At 44.9% G+C, this 21,048-nt stretch overlaps 1 protein-coding gene across 2 annotated transcripts in view; it reads right to left on the minus strand.

Moving 5' to 3' along the window:
- Positions 1 to 356: 356 nt before the first annotated feature.
- PLXDC1 (plexin domain containing 1) overlaps positions 357 to 21,048 on the minus strand; it is a 71,582-nt gene continuing 50,890 nt past the window's right edge. The window contains exons 11-17 of one of the 2 annotated variants that reach the window (XM_083408323.1): positions 18,120 to 18,201; positions 13,823 to 13,883; positions 12,362 to 12,500; positions 8,390 to 8,422; positions 7,382 to 7,542; positions 1,693 to 4,934; positions 357 to 1,360 (exon numbers count right to left, since the gene is read on the minus strand). In XM_083408323.1, the coding sequence (XP_083264449.1) occupies positions 4,824 to 4,934; positions 7,382 to 7,542; positions 8,390 to 8,422; positions 12,362 to 12,500; positions 13,823 to 13,883; positions 18,120 to 18,201 (587 nt within the window). In that variant the 3' untranslated portion in view covers positions 357 to 1,360; positions 1,693 to 4,823. The remainder of the gene's footprint in view (positions 1,361 to 1,692; positions 4,935 to 7,381; positions 7,543 to 8,389; positions 8,423 to 12,361; positions 12,501 to 13,822; positions 13,884 to 18,119; positions 18,202 to 21,048) is intronic. The other variant, XM_083408324.1, reaches the window with a different exon arrangement.

Here is a 21,048-nt window from a genome sequence, read left to right on the forward strand (position 1 = left end):
AACAAAACGTTTGAGAGGCTGGGTCCCTTCTGTTCCCCTGTAATTTGAGCATTGCAGCAGGCAGGTGATGGGTGAGACAAGGAATTAACATAGAAATCACTCTCCAAAGTGGACTGTGGTGAGCAGTGCAATGGATGTTGTTGTTGTTTAGTCGTTTAGTCGTGTCCGACTCTTCGTGACCCCAAGGACCAGAGCATGCCAGGCACTCCTGTCTTCCACTGCCTCCTGCAGTTTGGTCAGACTCATGTTTGTAGCTTCGTGCAATGGATACATGTATTGTTTTGCTTTTAAAAACCACCATATGGGCAAATCTTAACTATGAAAATTCTGCAATTTAACACACATCAGTCATGATCTTTGCTCTTTTTTTTTACTCTGAAAACCAAAGCAATCCCCCAAAGTACAAGTAATTAATATTTTATATTATATATTAGTATCAACACTGCATTCCATGCAGACAATCCGTACCAAACATCTTGCCACAAGCTTTTCAACCCCACGCTCCTCAACAATGAATTATGTTGTAAATTCAAGTATACAAGAAAGAAAAGTAGGCTTTGCATTGTTATGAGAGATAATGAATTTGGTGCTCAGATCTTATTTGCTGTGGGCATGAACTGAATGGGTCATTTGACTTACAGGAAGCTCTTGCATGGTTTTTGTTTTATTTTACGGAATTAGATGTGGTCAACACATCTAAAACCTGCAATTCCACATGTAGATTCTTTACCCAGCCATGAACTTCCAACAGGTACATGGAGACAGCAGAGATTCTCAGGCCAGCATTGAGACCTGAAATGTCAGCCCAGGACACACAGTGTCTGTTTTTATAGTTCTAATGCAGTACCGAAATGCCCCCAAAATGCCTTGTTAAAACTCCTATGAATGTATGTCTATACTGGAGAGTGGAAGAACTACATCTCAAGTTGTGCTTCTCTTTATTAAATCCTTTCCCCCTACTCTTTGGCTATTGGGCATTATATTTGCGGAAAAGCCACACTTTCTTCACTGCCTTTTTTAGGGCATCTGTATGACACTATGAACGAACTAAACCACCACCTCTCATGTTCAGCTTTCTTTCCCCACTCAGAGCTCAGAAAACCCAACTTTTTAAAATTCAGTGGAACAGTTGCACAATTTCCCCAGGTGTACATAGCTTGTCACACCGCTAATCTGGCCAACTATGGTCTGTATAGATGGTTTCAGCCATTTTCTTCTCTATGGTCTGTTTCTACTTTCTTGAAATCAACCCTTATCACTTTTTTCTTCTTCTTGCCCTAAATTGCAGCAGGGGAGGGAATCATGATCAGGAATGTCGTGAAAGGAGAAGGGTTTATTTAATCCTTTCCTCACCCACAGACTGTGTAAAAAGGTAAAGGTACCCCTGCCCGTACGGGCCAGTCTTGACAGACTCTAGGGTTGTGCGCCCATCTCACTTAAGAGGCCGGGGGCCAGCGCTGTCCGGAGACACTTCCGGGTCACGTGGCCAGCGTGACAAAGCCGCATCTGGCGAGCCAGCACAGCACATGGAAATGCCGTTTACCTTCCCGCCAGTAAGCGGTCCCTATTTATCTACTTGCACCCGGAGGTGCTTTCAAACTGCTAGGTTGGCAGGCGCTGGGACCGAGCAACGGGCGCGCACCCCACCGCGGGGATTCGAACCGCCGACCTTTGGATCGGCAAGCCCGACACAGACTGTGTACACACTCTCATTTACTCTGCTTCCATTGTTTGGGAAGTGGTGTACACAATCCATATCCTATCCTGTATCAATCCTGCCATTTCTTATGAAATACAGCGTTTTGATCTGTTTCGCTCCAACCCAGCTTTGATCCAAATTGAGGGAAAGAAAGACCCAGCTGTGGTTTTAAGCTGGCAATCTGTACGTGGCTGCAATGGTCCTGGTGAATATGCACACACTCACATATCTGAGGCTGAGGAAAGGGAAAGGGGGCTGCTCTCTTGACTACAGAGTTGGAGAAGTCCTGACTCTGAAAGCACAATGCCATTCCACTTACAGCTCGAAACAGAACATCAGTGGTTGTCTGCTACTAAAACGTCCGTAAGAAGCCTTTATGACTATGGTCCACCTTTTGCATAAGAGTGCTTGGTGAACAAATATAAGATCCCGTTTGTTTGTTTCTTTCAGGGATCTCTTCTTCGCCACCACCCCACTCTCCATACAGCACACCAGTGGTTGTGATAAATAGGCTAGCATATACCGTATTTTTTGCTCTATAAGACTCACTTTTCCCCTCCTAAAAAGTAAGGGGGAATGTGTGTGCGTCTTATGGAGCGAATGCAGGCTGCACAGGTATCCCAGAAGCCAGAACAGCAAGAGGGATTGCTGCCTTCACTGCGCAGCGATCCCTCTTGCTGTTATGGCTTCTGAGATTCAGAATATTTTTTTTCTTGTTTTCCTCCTCCAAAAACTAGGTGCGTCTTGTGGTCTGGTGCGTCTTGTAGAGCAAAAAATACGGTACATACTGTCCTGAAAAAGTTCCACTGGGATGCATTGCTGAACTGTGTTGCATCTTATGTATGCGTTTTTACTTTTCTTAAAATAAAAGTAAGAAGTCAGGTCAGGGTGAAAACTCCACAACCCCGGTAATAGCCCCATTTATACTCTGCCTGCATCTATAGCTCTACACGGTTATAGAATTATACAAAATCAGTTACGTACTATACATTAGATAATTAGCTCCTGAGGAAACCCCTGGGACAGATAGGCTCAGCCTGGATACGGAATGAAGCTACAACACACATAGATGCATAAGTTTAGGAGACATGTCTAATAATAATAATAATAATAATAATAATAATAATAATAATACTTCCTCTCGGTGCTTTTTCTCTCTTTCTCCAACCAAGGCAGCCCGGCTGCTGTGGTGCTCTTTGTGCCTGTTTTTATTTTACCCCAGACCATATGAAGAAATGGCAAAGTACAACGTTTTTTGTTTTAAACCAGCCTTTGCCCTCCAGATGTTTGGGACGCTGCCTCCTATCAGCCCCAGCTGTGCTGCCTGGGATTGATGCGAGGTCTGACCCAGCACACCTGCAGGGTTGGAGAAGCCTGCTTTGAACTCTCAGAGCCCAACTCCTTGTTCCCTTCTGCACGGCAGTTTACCGACACACAAATCTCTTCCCTGAGTTTCCCGGTAATTTTAAAGCAAGCGTATCATGCAGTGAGTGTCAACATGCTGCCAGTACTTTCCCGCCTCTCTGCACAGGGCAGTCGATATATGCCGGAAGACCAGCAAACACAGAATGTGATGGAGTCACATCGCTTGTCCTCAAAATATTACCTGAAGAAATGGGATAAGAAGTGTGGGTCATCGCGGTCACCCTGCATTGCCGTAACAGGTGAGCTAGCCCTTAGGATATGTGCAAAATTTGCTCAGGCACATATTTCTCTTGTGGCCATACAGATATGCTCGCAATAACTTCAACATCAAAATATTTGTTACAGTCTGACTTTAAATGTGGAATTTTTTTCCTGGAGCTGGAGCTAGTGGGAAAATCTGGGACTGGCAACCATGCCTCACATCTCATAGTGTTGTATCCAAATTAGATTGGGAGGGGGGATTGTCCAATAGCAGCACTTTCAGGAATGTGTACCAGAATTTTACAAGTACATTTTATCACCCTAACCCACTGGGAAAACATATGGGGGTAACCATCATACAAGATAAAGAGGACAGAACAGGAACATCACCGTTTCCAAGAAAAAATAATCTCTATATGTGCCACGAGACTCCTTTGAAAAAGACCAGGTCTTGCTTCCTAACTAAAATCTGATCGTTAGTAGGATCAGACAGAGTGGGCAGAGCGAATCTGCTTTCATTCCCTCCGTTCCCTTGAGATAAGGTAGACCTTTCTCTTTCTCATTCATAAAGTACTAATGAAACCAATGACTAAAACTTGCTCTTTAAAAAAATCCAGAAAAGGGAAGCTAAGTCATATAGCCAATTGTGAGGTGGAGTTGGTAATTCACAGCAGAAATAAGACAAACCATATTATTGTTTTCAGGGTCTGAGGCCAAGTTTGATATGTATTTTATCCTCCGGCTGGGGTGATGACTGTCAATTGCAAGGCCTCCTTAATTAACGTTTTCTTTCTTGTGGCTCAAATTTATACCGCCATTACCGATAAATATGAAGGTGGCATTTCAGGCCCAGATTAAGCTCCCCACAAGCCACAAATGTCAGGCGTTGCATCCAGCAAGTGCTGCAATGACACTGCGATATTTGAGTCAGACCAACTTGTTCCATGTTAACTATAATCCGTAAGCATCTCTCAAGGGTTTATTCAGAAGGCAAACTTCAATCTCCCCCACCAGAAGCCTAGATTTCCCCCTATTCCTAACCTTTCTTTGGACAGTTTAATGTATTTGCTTTCCCACCGTTTGGGGGCTTAAAAAAATTATGCGTAATACCCTCCATAACACACAGAGGCAATAAAAGCATCTTCTTTACCATACGGCTCAGGTGCCTGAGAAAAGCAGGAAGAGTGCAGACTTAGACTTCTTTTCCCTGGCACTGAAATCAGCCGTGGATGGCTACACCTGAAAACAACCGATATGAAGTGGGCTTCTCTGCAATAAAAGCTTCAACTCCATTGTAACTTTCCCCGCTAAAACACCCAGAGCCACACGCTAAACCTGCATGCCTTTTGGGTCCTCCTGTATCCATTTTAGGCTCTTTAGGTGTTTACTTTCCCCTTTTTGCTATTTCTTCAGTTGTGCTCATCGTGAAACAAACAGGAAACGGGAGGCGACGTTTTAAAGGTGCGAGAGCAATTAAAAAAAGAAGAAGACACATTCTTCAGCATTGATCCGCTTCGACGAAACCTTCCTTCTCGTGGCCAGATGGCTCCACTTCTGTGTACATCGAGTGGTTTCTGAACTTCATGGCAGGCCACTGGTGCGGTCTCTGCTGTGGCGTGAAGAAAAGAAGGGCGTCGGTATGTGAAAAGGCTGTCAACAATTTGCACACATACACACTTTACATCAGCCTTCCTAAGGTTGCGTGTTTCTGGACCCCAGTTCCCATCAGTCCCCACCAAGCATAGCCAGTGATCAGGGATGATGGGAGATACAGTCCAAAACATCTGCAGTGTAATGACCTCTGGCAGTCTATCAAGCCACGATAAGAAGTAATGACTCTCCGGCATTTTTAGGTACGTTTATTTACAAAAAGACACATCCAGAGCACGGCTTCTCGCCTGCTCGCATTTACGATAGTCTGAATTTTCACCCCTCCCACAGCAGGAAGGACGGCAAACTCCCGTCTTTCCCCTCTTGCCCTTCCGTTGCCCTCTGATCTTACGCTGTCGCCTAGAACGAAGATTGAGAGGCTGGCCTGCCCCCTCCCCACTTCCACTCGACAAAGACTCAGACCTCTGCTTATCTGCTGGTTGCCTAGCAATGCTCTGGCTGTCTTCCAACTCTCCCTCTTCTTGAGAGCTAACAGAGTCTTCCCCGGGAAAGGGGGTCGAACTGCCCTTCCTCGACTCTGTCAGCCAGGTCTCATCTGCAGAGTTAATCTCTGGTTCACTTAGTTCAATTTCTGAGTCTAATTATTCCCCTGTGCTCTGGGGGGGCCACGTTCCTGACATGGAGGACCCCAGGTTGGAGAAAGCTGCTATACATTCTCAAACCAATCTATCGATTTCTGATATGTGCATGAGTTGTTGTACACAGAGCTGTCCTTCCTAAAGATAAGATGAGGCCCACAGTTAAGTGGCAAAACTTATGCTTTTGCATACAGAAAGTCCCAGGTTCAATCTTTTGCATTTACAGACTGGGTAAGCAGGTGATGAGAAGGACCTTAGAAAAGCCTCTGCCAATCCGTTCGGGGCTGGGTGGACAAATAGGCTGCTTCCTGATCTCCAGACAAATCAAAAGGAAGGACATGGCAGCATGCACAGGCCGTGCAGAGAACTATCCCCTCTGCTTGAAAAATAAAAATAAAACAGGGCAGTTTGGCCACATAGAAGCTCTTTGCGTGCATATCCAACTTCATAAAGGGCTCTGGATTGCAGTGATTATCCGGAAGTAAGTTTTATTCGTTTTGTAGAAATACTGTGCATATTTGGGAGAGTTCCCCCCCCCCTTTCTAATTCTGCCAGATGCATAAATATATTTGTAGAAGTAATATCATGAAAATGACAGTCTCAAAGGTAAAGCCATCACCAATTTATATTCTATATTTTAGTGTCTTCTTCTTGAATAGCATCTGCAAAGATTGCTCAGGTATAGGGCCTTAGGTACACTTCAGAGCATTAGAACTGCTGCTGAGGACCCCAAATGGAAAGCGGAAAATATAGGACATACAAATCTGTGAAGCAGTCATCAGCAAGTACTGAATCTGGTGCTCAAAACTTTATTTTCAAAACAACATGGGGGGCGGGAATTCTGATGCTATTTAGAGTAACATATCAAATTAAGGGGACACGGGTGGCGCTGTGGGTTAAACCACTGAGCCTAGGGCTTGCCGATCAGAAAGTCGGCGGTTCGAATCCCCACGGCGGGGTGAGCTCCCGTTGCTCGGTCCCAGCTCCTGCCAACCTAGCAGTTCGAAAGCATGTCAAAGTGCAAGTAGATAAATAGGTACCGCTCCAGCGGGAAGGTAAATGGTGTTTCTGTGCGCTGCTCTGGTTCGCCAGAAAACGGCTTAGTCATGCTGGCCACATGACCCGGAAGCTGTACGCCGGCTCCCTCGGCCAATAAAGCGAGATGAGCGCCGCAACCCCAGGGTCGACCACGACTGGACCTAATGGTCAGGGGTCCCTTTACCTTTTATCAAATTAAGATGGTGCCAAAGAGGGAGGTAACGGGTGAAGACCAGCCAGGAGAGAAGATTGAGGAGATGGGAACCTAAAGGTTTGTCATTTTCTTTCTCAATGCCCAACCATTTTTCTTTTTTTTAAAAAAAATAATGTTTATTGCTTTTTGAACAATTTAAACACTACAAAACCAAATAAAAACAGGGGAAAAACAATACAATACAATATAAAGACACTACATAACACTAAACACATTAAACTAACAAAACCAAACAAAAACAATTTAAAACACTCAAACAATTTCAATATCTTATCTTTCATTCACTTATTTCACCAACCTCCTCACACCTCCCTTTTTGCATTCCACTTCTGTCAAATGTTTCAGCAATTCCTTTCCATCATTTTTCAAGTTGAGAATTGCACTCTGCAGCAGGGAAAACACTTGGCTAGGGATCAAGAGGCGGATTTGGGTCACAATTTTATTTTACTGGCAAACCTCTCGAGTGTTGAGAGAGAAGTGGCTCTTGGGTAGCAATCTAACACCCACTCACCTGGAAGCAAGCCTCAATGGGGCTTACTATGCTGTTAAACTCACCTTAATGAAGAACAAAGCAGCGTGGGATGTAGGGTTGCTTCTGATGTAGATCCCAGCAAGAATAATGGCTGCTATGAGCAGGACTGCCAGCACAATTCCAACGATGGTTCCTGTATGGAGCTGGGATTCTACTTTTTTTGCAGGGAAGTCGTCTCTCAAACCTTCAGGGGAGGTTTTCATAAGGGTTGGGGGGATAATGTGCAAATTACTCCAATACAGCCACAACAAAGAAAAAAACAAGAACCCACAAGGATCAGCCAGCTTTGTTTGTTCAGTTATCAAAATGAGGCTGAAAGGTACACCATCTGTGGGTACCATTACCCACAATGCCTTTAGGTAAAGGTAAAGGGACCCCTGACCATTAGGTCCAGTCGTGGCCGACTCTGGGGTTGCGGCGCTCATCTCGCTTTATTGGCCGAGGGAGCCGGCGCATAGCTTCTGGGTCACGTGGCCAGCATGACTAAGCCGCTTCTGGCAATCTAGAGCAGCACACGGAAACGCCGTTTACCTTCCCGCCAGAGCGGTACCTATTTATCTACTTGCACTTTGACGTGCTTTCGAACTGCTAAGTTGGCAGTAGCAGGGACCGAGCAATGGGAGCTCACCCTGTCACGGGGATTCGAACCGCCGACCTTCTGATCAGCAAGTCCTAGGCTCTGTGGTTTAACCCACAGCGCAACCCACATCCCTTTTACAATGCCTTTAGGGTGGACTAAAAAACCACTGTGGATCTCAGTTAAAGTTAGGCCTTCCAAGATATGGTTGAGCCAGGGCATGTCAGGGATGTTCCCTCCCAGACAGACAGCAAAGAATCCAAAGAGGGAGGAAAGCGAGATGAGCGCCACAACCCCATAGTCGGCTTTGAGTAGACTTAACCATTCAGGGGACCTTTAGTCATATGGGCATCCCAGGTGAAACAGCAGTTCAGGGCACACCTCACATCCCCAGAACATGGACATTCCCACACATTTGCATATCCACTAGGCCAAGAAATAATTAGGCACTTACCGTCTTCTGGATTTTGGTTCAACTTCGTATCATCTATAAGAAAACAAAAACAATAAGAAAAAGAGGATATACAGTGGAACCTCGGGTTACAGATGCTTCAGGTTACAGTCTCCGCTAACCCAGAAATAGTACCTCGGGTTAAGAACTTTGCTTCAGGATGAGAACAGAAATCATGCTCCGGCGGCAGCAGGAGCACCCATTAGCTAAAGTGGTGCTTCAAGTTAAGAACAGTTTCATTTTAAGAATGGACCTCCAGAACGAATTAAGTTCTTAACCCGAGGTACCCCTGTAGGCTGGTTTGGCAAAGTCTTTTTTGGCAAAGTCTTACCACTGTAGGCTGGTTTGGGGTTTTCAGATTCCTAAGTCTGGCTGGTAATCCTGAAAACAAGGTACTTTCCAAAAACATCATGGTTTAAATGTGGTATTGAATTAATGAATTGCTTATAGGCCTGGCTGTGGAGGACTGTGGTTTGTTTTTTTTAATTGTGGCATTTAATTGCTCCATCCATCTAACGGCTCGATATTTTGCTTGTTATTGCTGTTATGCTGTGTATGTGTTTTGTGAATTAATGAATGAATGAATAGTTAAAAATTACAAGGGGAACTTTGTTGCTTCCAGATGTGGAAGCATCCATTTAAGAGCATCCAGTGTTTGCTATTCTGTTTTATGCAGGTAGGGAATAGCAACTCTGCTTGCAGACAATTGCAGCCAGGTGTTCACTCACGAAATATTGTGGAGGTGGCTGTGGTGTGTGTGTGGCGGGGAAATGGTTAAAAAAATCCTTTATCCTTTGATGCACTGTGGATCATGATCCCCCACATCAACTTGCAATTTAGGAAAGGTGGAGGAAGAAACAGATATAAAGGCAATACTATTTGGAAAATGAAGGGTTAATGTGGTCGAGCTGGTTCCTAGAGAAAGAACCACAGAGAAAGAAATATTCTGCACATTAATTGCACATTTGCTGTGTTATGGGTTGCTGAAATGTTAAGCAGCAACAGGACGAAAAGGAAAGGAAGCCGGACAGCTCAGTCGGTAGAGCATGAGATTCTCAATCTCAGAGTCAAAAATATTCCTCCATTGCAGAGGATTGGACTAGATCTGGGGTAGGCAACCTAAGGCCCGGGGGCCGGATGCGGCCCAATCGCCTTCTCAATCCGGCCCCCGGACGGTCTGGGAATCAGCGTGTTTTTACATGAGTAGAATGTGTCCTTTTATTTAAAATGCATCTCTGGGTTATTTGTGGGGCATAGGAATTCGTTCATTATTTTTTTCAAAATATAGTCCGGCCCACCACATGGTCTGAGGGGCAGCCCATGGCTGAAAAAGGTTGCTGACCCCTGGACTAGATGGTCCTTGTGGTCCCTTCCAACTCTCTATACCTCTCCACATACAGAAGGTGACTGGGCTGGTGGCTGAATCTTATTTCAATACCATCAACAGGAAAGAATCCTTCACCACACTTGAGAGCAGTTGGCTGGTAACAGGGATGTAGGCCAGGCCATAAGATATGCACAGCTCTGTCCTCTCCACCAGAAGGGTATAGCCAGAAGAATCAGGAGAAACAGCCAGAGGGCTACCATCCCAGCATCTGCTGCATGAGGCAGTCATCTCACTCTGTCTCATGCTAGGGCTGGCCCCACACTTAATGGTTTCTTATATCCCTATATAAGGGATGTGGGTGGCGCTGTGGTCTAAACCACAGAGCCTAGGGCTTGCCGATCAGAAGGTCAGCGGTTCGAATCCCCATGACGGGGTGAGCTCCTGTTGTTCTGTCCCTGCTCCTGCCAACCTAGCAGTTCAAAAGCACGTCAAAGTGCAAGTAGATAAATAGGTACCGCTCCGGCGGGAAGGTAAACGGCGTTTCTGTGCGCTGCTCTGGTTCGCCAGAAGCGGCCTAGTCATGCTGGCCACATGACCCGGAAGCTGTACGCCGGCTCCCTCAGCCAGTAAAGCGAGATGAGCGCCGCAACCCCAGAGTTGATCACGACTGGACCTAATGGTCAGGGGTCCCTTTACCTTTATATCCCTATACCGTGGTACCTCGGGTTAAGTACTTAATTCGTTCTGGAGGTCTGTTCTTAACCTGAAACTGTTCTTAACCTGAAGCACCACTTTAGCTAATGGGGCCTCCTGCTGCTGCCGCGCTGCTGGAGCACGATTTCTGTTCTCATCCTGAGGCAAAGTTCTTAACCCGAGGTAATATTTCTGGGTTAGCGGAGTCTGTAACCTGAAGCGTATGTAACCTGAAGCGTATGTAACCCAAGGTACCACTGTATGGAATTAGCACTATCTGCATGTTATAAAAGATTAGTATTATTCCGAAGAATAATACTTTTTAAAAAACCAAACTCTCTCTCTCTCTCTCATATGCTTGTGAAGACCAGATTTCTAGCGAGATCATCTGCTCATCCTCTTGTCTGCTTACACAGCTTATTCAGAAAAGCATGAAGCGTTTACTTGGAGAGGTCATTGGAGCAAGGACATAACTCTCTCTCCTGTTTTACCACTGCTCTGCTTCTTTGGAAGGAATGAGTAAGAAAGAATGAAACATCTTCTCTCCTCTTGTCACTTAACAGCACCCCCTGGAAGAAATTATTTGGGCTCTGCTTTTATAGGCAAGAGGGGAAGGCACAAATGGCATCCAAATAACTAGGATGTCAGCCACATTCATAAATATCATCTCCATTAGCTGGCTCCAAGGAGCTGGACTGTAAGGGTAGAAGATAAAAATTGAAAGAAGGCTTCTGTGATGTCTTCGCAGCTGGCCTAGATTTATTTCATGTTTCAATTTCACCACCAGAAAAAACATTCCTATTATAAACGTACAAGTTCCATCATTTTATCAGTCTCACACCATCATACATACATATGTTATCACCTTTTTCGATAACCTCACGAGTGCAGTTTGGATGCCTTTTCAGAGGGTAAGAGTCCCAGGGAGATTTGAGGCCCAGTGCCATGGTGATGGCTGTTGTGTGTGCATTTGTTTTGTCTCAAACCAAGCTAAGAAATTAACCTCATCCTTTAATACGCTGTTATAAAAATAAAAATAAAACTATTTCCCTGCCCGGAATCAAAAAGTCAGTCAGCGTGGCTCTTCCCTCATATTTTATTAGCTCTTTTCAAAGTCAACTCAGTCACAAAAGAATTCTTTCCTCTCCTTCCTTCACTGCTGAAGGGCAACTACTAATGTTCTTTTCTATTTATTTTAATTAGCAGCTTGCGACAGGGACTATTAAACAGCAAAATTGAACTGGTACCTGCTGCTAACCACAGAGGGGAATAGTGGTTTTGATGCTAACCTAGGCATATTATGCACAAGATCCTGGGGAATATGACATAATTTCTCATACTGGAGGAAACTTAATTAGTCTGGGGTGATGTTCTGTTTTACACAGTCACCATGACACACTGATCTCCACAAGTTAATTTCAAAAACGAAGGGTCTCTGGTCTCTCTCTGGAAGCGATGCCTCCAGCCAACCTAAAATGAGGGCTTGGAGCAAGAAGACCACACTTTTCTATCAGTCTTTTCCCACTCATCCAAATGTTAAATTTAGACATTCAGCGCAATGGGACTTTCAAACTGTTTTTGCACATGTATAGCCGATGCAATTCTAATTCATAACTGTGTGAAAAGCCTAGATCAACTTCTAACTGATTAGTTTAGCTATTACTGCTCACCTCAAGCAAATTTGGTTTTCTCAAGGTGCTGAAAATTAACTAAACTTGTTCATGGATCTGAGAGAATACACAATAATCCACAGCAGGGTTTCCTAAACTTGGTCTCCAGCTGTTTTTTCGGACTACAATTCCCATCATCCCTGACCACTGGTCTTGCTAGCTAGGGATGATGGGAATTGTAGTTCAGAAACAGCTGGAGACCCAAGTTTGGGAAACACAGGGGGGAACATCTTTCTGAGGCCTCCCTTTCCCACTCCAACCATAGCATTTGACCCTGGCTGGTACCTTCTGTAGTTAGGCTGTCGACAAAGTGGGAAGAAGAAGTGGTGAGGTCTTCTCTGAGTGGTGTGAAGGGACTGTCGCTGGGAGGTGTTGAGTAGTAATGTTCATCGTCTTCAAAGTCGGCACAGGTCTTCTCTTCTAACTAAAACGACAAGCCCGAACCAGTCATTCTGGTGGTGGTGGTGCTTCTTTGTGGATGTAATCTGCCACATGCCATTGACGCAATCATAGCGCATTAGTGGCAGACTTATTTATACTGGCCCCATACGCACATCGTTCAATTTTATTAGTTATTCTGCAATGCTTCCTCAGTGTTGCCACATTACAACACTGCTTTACGGAGGGGTACTCTTGCACAATAGCTCAGCAAAAAGCTCAACAAAAAAAAACAACCAACCAACCAACCCTCGGAATATTTCTGGTCTGAAAAGTTAAGAGGATTTCAGAAAGAGGCTACAGAATGTGCACCAACTCTGTTTTAAGCTTAAAAAGAATAATCTTAAACTGATGCAAAGACTGGAGAACTGATCTTAAGAACAGAACCATGAGAAATGGAGAGACACTAAAATGGGCAGATTCACCCATCCCTAGCAGTTGGAATTGCTTGGCTGCCATTTTTTAAAAGTGCATGTCCAAAGTCTGTTTCGGGGGCATAATCCGGCCCGCTAGTCGGTTTAATCCAGCCCCTGTGGCAGTTTATTCCTGGGGTAAAATCCTAAAAAACCTCAACAACTTTGGTTGGCCCTTTGGTCGGCCCCCACAGCTCTTCACTTCATCAAATCTGGCCCTCTTTGAAAAAAGTTTGGACACCACTAAACACTTATCCATCCAACCATCTCCTTTCCTGTGTTCTGTTTTTTTTGCACTAAGCTTCCTTGCCATAATTTTGCTTGTGCTTTTGTTTTCATTCTTTACTCCCAACACTTGTGGACATCGTTGATCCCTCTCTCTCTGCATATGTTCCCTTGTGCAAGGGGAGGTATTTCCTAAAAATATTTAGGAATGGTTTGGGGTCAGGTGGGGGGGCAAGCTCCCAAAACAACCCAATGAGGACTGAACATGCTCAGCGAGCATGGAATGCTGACGGATTGTTGGCAGGAAAACATGGAAAACTGTGTGGAAGCGGGAACAGAATGTGAGCAGAACACTTTGCTGCAAAATTTTGCAGGCTCCCTTGTGTTCTTTCTTTTCTTTAATCTGCAAACACTTTGGGTTATTATTACGACTCATGGCCCTGTGTTAATAAGGGCAAACTGACTGAATCTCATTCCACCATTATAATGAATGTTACGGCTATGTAGAAGTGGAATGCAGCCCTTTGGCTGAAAAAAGATTGCCCAGCTAGGACTTTCAGCCTCTTAGGAAATGGGGGTATCAATAGTTTGAAACTCAGAGGTGGGAGACACAGGTTGAGCACTGAGCCAGGGTTGCATACGTTCCTACTTTTAAGTACTTTAACTTTACCTCTTGGTCACAGCCATACTCCAACCACTCTTCACGGTGTCGGTCAAATCCACTGGAACACCTACAGAAAAGAGAAGCATGTAACCAATTATGCATCTAACCTACAAATATAGACCCGCTTGGTGACATTTTCACTGCCATGGCTTTCCCAAGGAATAAGTGTGTGTTGTGTGTATTGGGACGATCCGGTATCTTTTTTGCTTCCCTGCACATGTGTTGCTTTAGCAAAAAGTAGAAATGCAGAAGAACTGCACACGATGCAGGAGGAAGACAGACGACAGTGTTTTGTTCCCCATGGGAGATTACAAAATGTTCGATACTTGACAGCTGATGGCCGAAGAATTGATGCTTTTGAATTACGGTGCTGGAGGAGACTCTTGAGAGTCCCATGGACTGCAAGAAGATTGCAAACCTATCCATTCTGAAGGAAATCAGCCCTGAGTGCTCACTGAAAGGACAGATCCTGAAGCTGAGGCTCCAATAATTTGGCCACCTCATGAGAAGAGAAGACTCCCTGGAAAAAGACCCTGATGTTGGGAAAGATGGAGGGCACATGGAGAAGGGGACGACAGAGGACGAGATGGTTGGACAGTGTTCTCGAAGCTACCAGCATGAGTTTGACCAAACTGCAGGAGGCAGTGGAAGACAGGAGTCCCTGACAGAAGAATGGAGAATGAAGTTGATGGAATATGCAGAGATGGACAAATTGACTGGGAAAATAAGGAACCAACGCGATCAGAGATTTTCCGAGGACTGGAACAAATTCACAGAATATATCAAAAATGTATGTGAGGAGCAACTAACGCTTGTTGGCTTTCAAGAAGCTTTGTGAAAAAGACTGATTGAAATGTTGTTTGAAAGATAGGTTAAGATTAAGAGTGGTAAAGTGCAATATAAATTCAAGAAATGTGAGATGTAGTGAGAATATGGAGAATTGTCAGATAGGCTGAGGGAAGTCCAAAAGATGTTTATGTACAAAGCGAATGTTAAATTTGGATCAAATGTTTATTGGAAACTGAATAAAAATTAATTAAAAAATAAAAATAAAAAGGAGTGCCTGACATACTCTGGTCCATGGGGTCACAAAGAGTCGGACACGACTAAACGACTAAACAACAACAACAACAACAACAGGTAAGCCACACCCCACATAATTGATCACATGATGTGGTGCACACACGCCATTTTGCGGGGAGCACTCAAGTATTTTATGGGGGAGGCAAAGATCCCCTCGGCCCCTTTGAGTTGGCTCCTATGCTAGGAAGAAACCAGGCCTGAGATATGCAAGAATCTTCTCATGCAAAGACAAGCACTTATGGACCCTTACCCATCTCCCCAGAACTAGAAATATATACAAATTGACTATTTTCCAAGTTAGATGCACCATAGCTCAGGGGCAGAATGTCAGGTTTACATGCAGAAAATCCCAGGTTGAATCTTCAGCATCCCTAGGTAGGCCTTTGAGAGAGTCTATGCCAGTTTGTGTAGAAAGCAGCTTCCTGTGTTTCTATGGGTTAGCAATCAAGGCTTCTTTAAAGTTCCCATAAAAATATCGCTTCCTGGAGATATTAAGGAACACAGCCTAGTCCCTTCCCCTAAGCACAACACCACCCAGGCTCCTTGGGTTGCTAAAGCATTTTGCAGCTTTTATGGCCTCCTGTAAGGAGTGCACTCCCTTCAAAATGCCTACAGAACTAGCAGTAGAAAGCTAGCAATAAGAGCATCTGGCCTCGATTCTGTGTGGGAGGGCTAGGTTATTTTTAAGTATATGGTTTTATAATCGGAATCCCCAGATGGGTGTACTGTACCAGATACAACGAACAAGCGAATGTAACAAGCAGGGAGACCAAAAGGGCTTTCCCTGAGGAACTGGGCGACTCCATGCCAACACAGCTGGGCCGGAAGACTCTGAAATGTTCCTTCTTGCTGATGGGATTTTCTGTCTCTGCTGGAGAACAGCTTAACCTTACTCATCAAGAGAGATGGAAAGCTTGGCAAACCGCATCCTTCCGTTTGCATCTGCATAGGCTGATTTTGGATTTCAGTACACTGGATGCACAGTAAGGCAGCCCCCCCCCAAAATTGCAGCTTGTTGGTTTCCGAACGTTTTGGAAGTCGAACGGACTTCCGGAACGGATTCCGTTCGACTTCCAAGCTACGACTGTACTGCAAATCATATTGCAAGTCATCTTGGATATTAAAGACTCAAACTGGGCAGGTTTGAACAGTTTGGGGCAATTAAAATGTTAAAAGTTAAATAAACCTTGTGGAGGGAGGAGTGTATAGAATTGTACATATGGTTGATTTGAACATGTTATTATTGATTATGTATACCCAATGTATCAGCCGCCTGGGGGTTTTCACTGTTTGTGTTTTGGTTGTTGGTAAAAAACTAAAAACAATAAAAAATAAAGACTCAAACTGTAAAGACTAGCCACACATCTTGGGCAGCTGGTCACAGATCAAATATTGGGACGCTTTGGGTAGGCTAAGCTGCAGGCAAATGTTGTTGTTGTTGTTTAGTCGTTTAGTTGTGTCCAGCTCTTTGTGACCCCATGGACCAGAGCACGCCAGGCACTCCTGTCTTCCACTGCCTCCCACAGTTTGGTCAAACTCATGCTGGTAGCTTCGAGAACACTATCCAACCATCTTGTCCTCTGTCGTCCCCTTCTCCTTGTGCCCTCCATCTTTCCCAACATACTGCAGGCAAATAGCAAACTTCAAATATGACATGAAGGCAGGCAATATCATCAACCCCACCATGTAGGAATCCCTCTGCAGACAACCGCAGTGCCTGGAGACAGACAGACAGACAGACAGACAGACAGACAGACAGACAGACAGACCATGCATCCACAGCAGTGACCAGAGGAGAAATGACAAGCACAGAGAGAAGTGCATCTGCAGCAGCACAACTGGACACCTTCATCTGACCCAGTTGTAATGAAACATGTCTCTACAGCCACAGCAGGTGTCCCAAAGGCACACCCCTCCATTGTCTCCTGAGACAGATGGATGCCAGCTAAGATCCTCCCAAGTCGGTGGTGAGGAACAAGCTATAAATTCACAGTAGCATGGTGCTTTACCACCTTAGTGCATATGCAGAATTCTCAAATACTGTTCATTTATAATGACACAGAAGTTTGTCACTGGATGTCCCACAAGGAATCAAAATAAAGCAAAAGCCAAGGCTTCATTTAAATAAAGCAAAGCCATCCTCCATCCCAGTCGAACTATCCTTCTTTGCATCTGGTTACAACACTGGTTCTGGGCACTGTGAGAAGGAGTGGATTAACTCCCCATTTCTCATGGCACTTCCCACAAAGTCTGCCTCTTGTTTGCTCTCCAAACAGGACACCCCATTCAGCTAAGTCATAAAGCCGCTAGAATTCTTCTTCTTCTTCTCCTCCTCCTCCTCCTCCTTTAAATATATATACTGCTCTATACCCGGGGGTCTCAGCGTGGTTCACAGAATAAAATCAAGATATAAAACCACAAAATACCTAGTAAAAATAAAAACAACATCCCAATACCACCACCACCACCCACAAAAAAACCCCACATTTTAAAAGGGCATAGGATGTAGATCAGATCAACCAAACGCCTGGTTGGAAAGACCTGGTGCCTAAAGATGTGTAATGAAGGCGCCAGGCAAACTTCCCTGAGGAGAGCATTCCACAGACTGGGAGCCACTGCAGAGAAGGCCACGTTCTCGGGTTGCCACCCTCCGGACCTCTCGAGGAGGAGGTACACAAAGGAGGGCCTCAGAAGATGACCTCGGTCTGGGTAGGTTCATATGGAAAGAGGCAGTCCTTGAGGTATTACGGTCCTGAGCAGTTTAAGGCTTTACAGGTCATAAACAGCACTTGGAATTGGGCCCGGAAACTAATTGGTAGCCAGTGGATATTTTCCTAAACTTGATTTTGAAAAAGCTTGTAACTGAACCACCCTCCCCACAAAATAATATTTGCTACATCTTTATTCTGTCATAGGCCTACATAAGTGTGGTGCAGGGCAATCAAGGCAGGACTTTGGGGCAGAAATACAAACCGGCCGCTCAGTCGAATGAGTATAAGGGTTCCCATAGGGATGCCTTGCTACATTTTGAAGTAAGGGACATTGCCATCTAAAGAGGGAGGATCCTTCTTCCCACCCCCCACCCCGAGATCATTAAGTCCCAGGGTCTAAAATTACCTAGCTGCACCATAAATGCACCATAAATAGGACAAGACAGGAGGGAGCTAATTTGACTCTCGAGGTGTGAATGTGCATCCTCTCCCACATTTGTGTGCCTTACCTCTGCAGGACATGACACCAGCTGCAGTTGAAGGTTAGGTCAGATGTCGTGCAAACTTCGCAGCTCTGGTGCTGGAGGCAAGCTGCAAGGGAAAGAGGAAAAGCATGACAGTTCCAAAACTTGCTTTCCAAAATGAGAGGAGCCAAGGCAGAAGCCAGCCTGGAAGATGTGCTTTCTGAGTGTTGGATGGCTGGTTACCTGGGAGTAAAAAAAGGTAAAGGGACCCCTGACCATTAGGTCCAGACATGGCCGACTCTGGGGTTGCGGCGCTCATCTCGCTTTATTGGCAGAGGGAGCCGGCATACAGCTTCCGGGTCATGTGGCCAGCAGGACTAAGCCGCTTCTGGTGAACCAGAGCAGCGCACGGAAACACCGTTTACCTTCCTGCCAGAGCGGTACCTATTTATCTACTTGCACTTTGACGTGCTTTTGAACTGCTAGGTTGGCAGGAGCAGGGACCGAGCAACGGGAGCTCACCCCGTCACGGGGATTCAAACTGCCAACCTTCTTGTTGGCAAGTCCTAGGCTCTGTGGTTTAACCCACAGCGCCACCTGTGTCAGCTACCTGGGAGACCAGGGTTCAAATTCCAACTCAGCCACAAAGCTGACTGAGTGACTTTGGGCCAGTGACTGTCTCTCAGCCTAACCTACCACACAGGGTTGTTGTGAAGGATTAAATGAGGAGGGGGGATAATTATTCTGGCACTTTGAGCTCCTGGGGTGGGGAAGGTGGCATATAATGTGCAATAAATAAAGTTAGTGCATGCAATTTTTATGCAAATCCGCCCCTCTTTTTTGGTGCTAAGTGGCCACTCTGTGCCGAAACCTCTTCCCTTGACTGCTGAGAAAGTTTGTGTGTTAATCTGAAATCATTTTCCTCACTCCGCCCTGCAAATCTGACCCTACTCTCAAGGTCTTGGCTGGGGACACGCTCCCAGAATTCAAGAGAAATGAGGGAAAGCTGAGATGTTTCCTAACTTAAAAGTAAAAAACCTTTTGTTCCTCTTTTCTTGGAACAAACTGGTACGGAGCAATCTCTCAGAGTCGCAGCAAAAAGCTGGAAGCACTTGTGATTCTATTCATAACAGCAAAACGGGGGTGTGGGGGATGTATCCCAATCTCCTTCCATTGTGTTGGCAGCGGATTTTAACAAGCCTTTTTCCCTCAGGGAGAAGCATTCGGCATGTCACAGAAGAAAATAGTTTCACGCTGATTTCATCGATCACCCCTCGCTTGTGCTTGGATCCGAAATTTTCCGGCAAGTGTCTCAACATGACTTCCATTCTGTCTCAGCTCTTAAGGCCAAACAGGGAAGGCATGGACAGCTTTGTGGTGCCATCAAGGCAGGATTGGGGGGGGCAGAGGTCTAGGGCCCCGCTCAGCGTAATGCGCAGGAGGGCTCCCAAATGTAGTAGGGCTGTTGGCTTTTAACACATTTTTTTAATTCAAAATTAAAACAAAACATATTATCCAGAAACATATCATCCTTATTCCCCCCCCCCATTTTTCCTCCCTCCCCCCTCCCACATAACCCTCCCTCAACCCCCCCCCCCCCCGGTTTCCCTTAGTTCCAGTCTCTGATTTCTCTAAGAATGCTGTTTTCTGCATGTTACAAAGTTGTGTAGATCCTCAAATTATTTAGCTGATTATCATCAATAAAAAGTTTGTGAATGTTTATTCAAAGCCAACCAAGGAGTCCAGTTCATTTTGTTGCGTCTTCAAATACTTTGTAAAGGGTTCCCATTCATCTTTAAAGTCACAGTTATCCTTGTCCCGTAGCTTATATGTCAATTTTGCCAGTTCTGTGGCTTTTAACACATTTTGACGTGATGTGCCTTGCCATCTAAAACACACTGCCACCTACAAATACCTAGCGGACCCACTGCGACAACTTTTTGTTTTATGTATATGAAAAAATCTGGGTTTTGTGTGGTTATTGTGGAGGCGGTGAGAAAGACGTATACTGTCTAGAGCAGGCATCCCCAACTTGCGGTCCTCCAGACGTATTGGCCTACAATTCCCATGATCCCTAGGTAACAGGACCAGTGGTCAGGAAAGATGGGAATTGTAGTCCAAAACATTTGGAGGGCCAAAGGTTGGGGATGCCTGGTCTAGAGCTCTCTGGACGTAAGGTGGGGTATGAAATGCAACATGTAGGAAAATCGTTTCCCCTGTTCCATTTTTAATAGTTACAAGTTTAGATATCCACGCTCATTAGGACTCTTTTCTCCTTTGGAATACCTTTAACCTTTTCATCTGATTTTTGGTCCTCATTCCAAAGTGGTCATAAAAGATGTGTGTGTGTGTGTGTGTGTGTGTGTGTGTGTGTGTGTGTTTTTAACACAACAACGGCTTATTTTCTTCTCCCCCCTTTTTTACACCATTTCAGAGTGCTTATTTATAGCCTGTGCTGCAGCAGACTGAGCCTGCTGTTTGGGTTGTCATAAAACACCCAACAGATATGGCTTAAGCGCATAACCTTGGCATTTCCCGGACAGGTTTATCCTCCACTGGGTATTTATGGAGGCAAGCAGGACGTTTTTGTTTTCCCTGGCATTGTCCTCGTGGGCTAAATGCTATCTCTTTAACCATCTCCTTTGTGATGCATCTCAAGGAGTGGAAGGTACAGAACGTGCTGCTGCAAAGAGTGCTTAGTGGATTATTATTATTATTATTCCCCCTTTTTATTTTTTCATTTCATTTTTCATTCTACCCCTTCTTCATCACAAACGGGGTTACAATAAACCAAGTCTATGAAAAGCCATTGAGATGTGAGATGTTAAAAAAACAACAACAATAAAACCAGCTGTTGGTTGAATACATAATTGTTGGGGTGCTTTCCCCACTTTAATCAATGGGATCTTGCATCCTAGCTAGCTTCCAGTTTTTTAATGTCTGCAAAGCAGTGACAAGCAACCAGAAGCCTCTG

This window comes from Podarcis tiliguerta, assembly GCF_965153285.1.
Source record: "Podarcis tiliguerta genome assembly, chromosome: 13".
In the NCBI taxonomy this organism is placed as follows: domain Eukaryota; kingdom Metazoa; phylum Chordata; class Lepidosauria; order Squamata; family Lacertidae; genus Podarcis; species Podarcis tiliguerta.